The sequence below is a fragment of the Ursus maritimus genome, unplaced genomic scaffold (assembly GCF_017311325.1).
Source record: "Ursus maritimus isolate PB19 unplaced genomic scaffold, ASM1731132v1 scaffold_32, whole genome shotgun sequence".
Lineage (NCBI taxonomy): Eukaryota > Metazoa > Chordata > Mammalia > Carnivora > Ursidae > Ursus > Ursus maritimus.
In genome coordinates this window covers 14653737-14654691 of record NW_024425786.1, presented here as the reverse complement: position 1 = coordinate 14654691, position 955 = coordinate 14653737, and the positions used below count along the sequence as shown (strand labels likewise).

Sequence of the window (955 nt, the reverse complement as noted above, 5' to 3'; positions counted from 1 at the left end):
TGTGTGTGTGTGTGTGTGTGTGTGTGTCGGGAGTGGGGGGAGGTGGAGGGTGGGGCTGGGAGCTTAGGAGCAGAGGGGAGGCACCAGGAGGCAGCGGTGGGGGAGAAGAGGGGGAGCACTAGACAGTGGCAGGGCTGTGAGAAGAAGGAAGTTGCTGAAGCCTGGGGAGGGGAGCTGATCACCGGTGCGTGGGCCAGGAGCGGGGTGGGGCCTTCCGCCGGAGCCATGAGGAGGGGGCGGGGCCGGGGTGGGGAGGGGGCCTGGGGCGGGGCTGTGAGGAGGGGCTCCCGGAGGCGGTCAGGGGCGCGCGGGCGACGCAGCTCACCTGGTTCGATCTCGCCCTCGCGCTCCGCCAGCTGTTCGAAGTCGCGGATGATGGCGCGGGCCGCCAGGTGGTGGAAGGTCTCGCTCCACAGGTCGGCTTCGTGTGCTCCCGGCTCCGGCCCGGGGGGCCCCAGCTCAAAGGTCACTTCCCACTGCAAACGTTGGTTGTCGCGCAAGCCCTTGACCACGGCCTTGCCCAGCACCGGGCCTGGGGTAGGGGGCCTGCCCAGATTGATCCGCTCCTCGGACTCTGCTGGAGGCTCCCAGTCTGAGGATGTCTGGGTCTCGAAGGCAGAAGGGTGATGGGACGGCTCTGCAGGCAGAGGGACAACCAGGCGGTGCTCTGAGATGGGGCACAGAGGGTCAGCCCTTAGGGACGTCATTCCTCCCTAGGGCGCAGACATCGCCAAGAAAGTACAGTCTTCTTCCCCCCACCCTCCACCTCGAGGAACACAGACTCCTTCCCTAGGACAGTTGGATGGCAGGGACCTGTCCCCAAAATGGAGTATTCCAGGAATCCAGTTCCTGAGGTGGCCAGATAGGGTGGGGTGGGGACACTTGGGCAGCCACAGGGACTTCTGGAAGCCTCACTGCCAGCCCAAGGGCCAGGGTGATGGGGGGGGGGGGGGGT

The 955-nt window shown here is 66.6% G+C and overlaps 1 protein-coding gene across 1 annotated transcript in view; it reads right to left on the bottom strand.

Moving 5' to 3' along the window:
- VWA5B1 (von Willebrand factor A domain containing 5B1) overlaps positions 1 to 955 on the bottom strand; it is a 43499-nt gene that overhangs the window by 10991 nt on the left and 31553 nt on the right. The window contains exon 15 of the mRNA XM_040645550.1: positions 326 to 637. Within this exon, the coding sequence (XP_040501484.1) occupies positions 326 to 637 (312 nt within the window). The remainder of the gene's footprint in view (positions 1 to 325; positions 638 to 955) is intronic.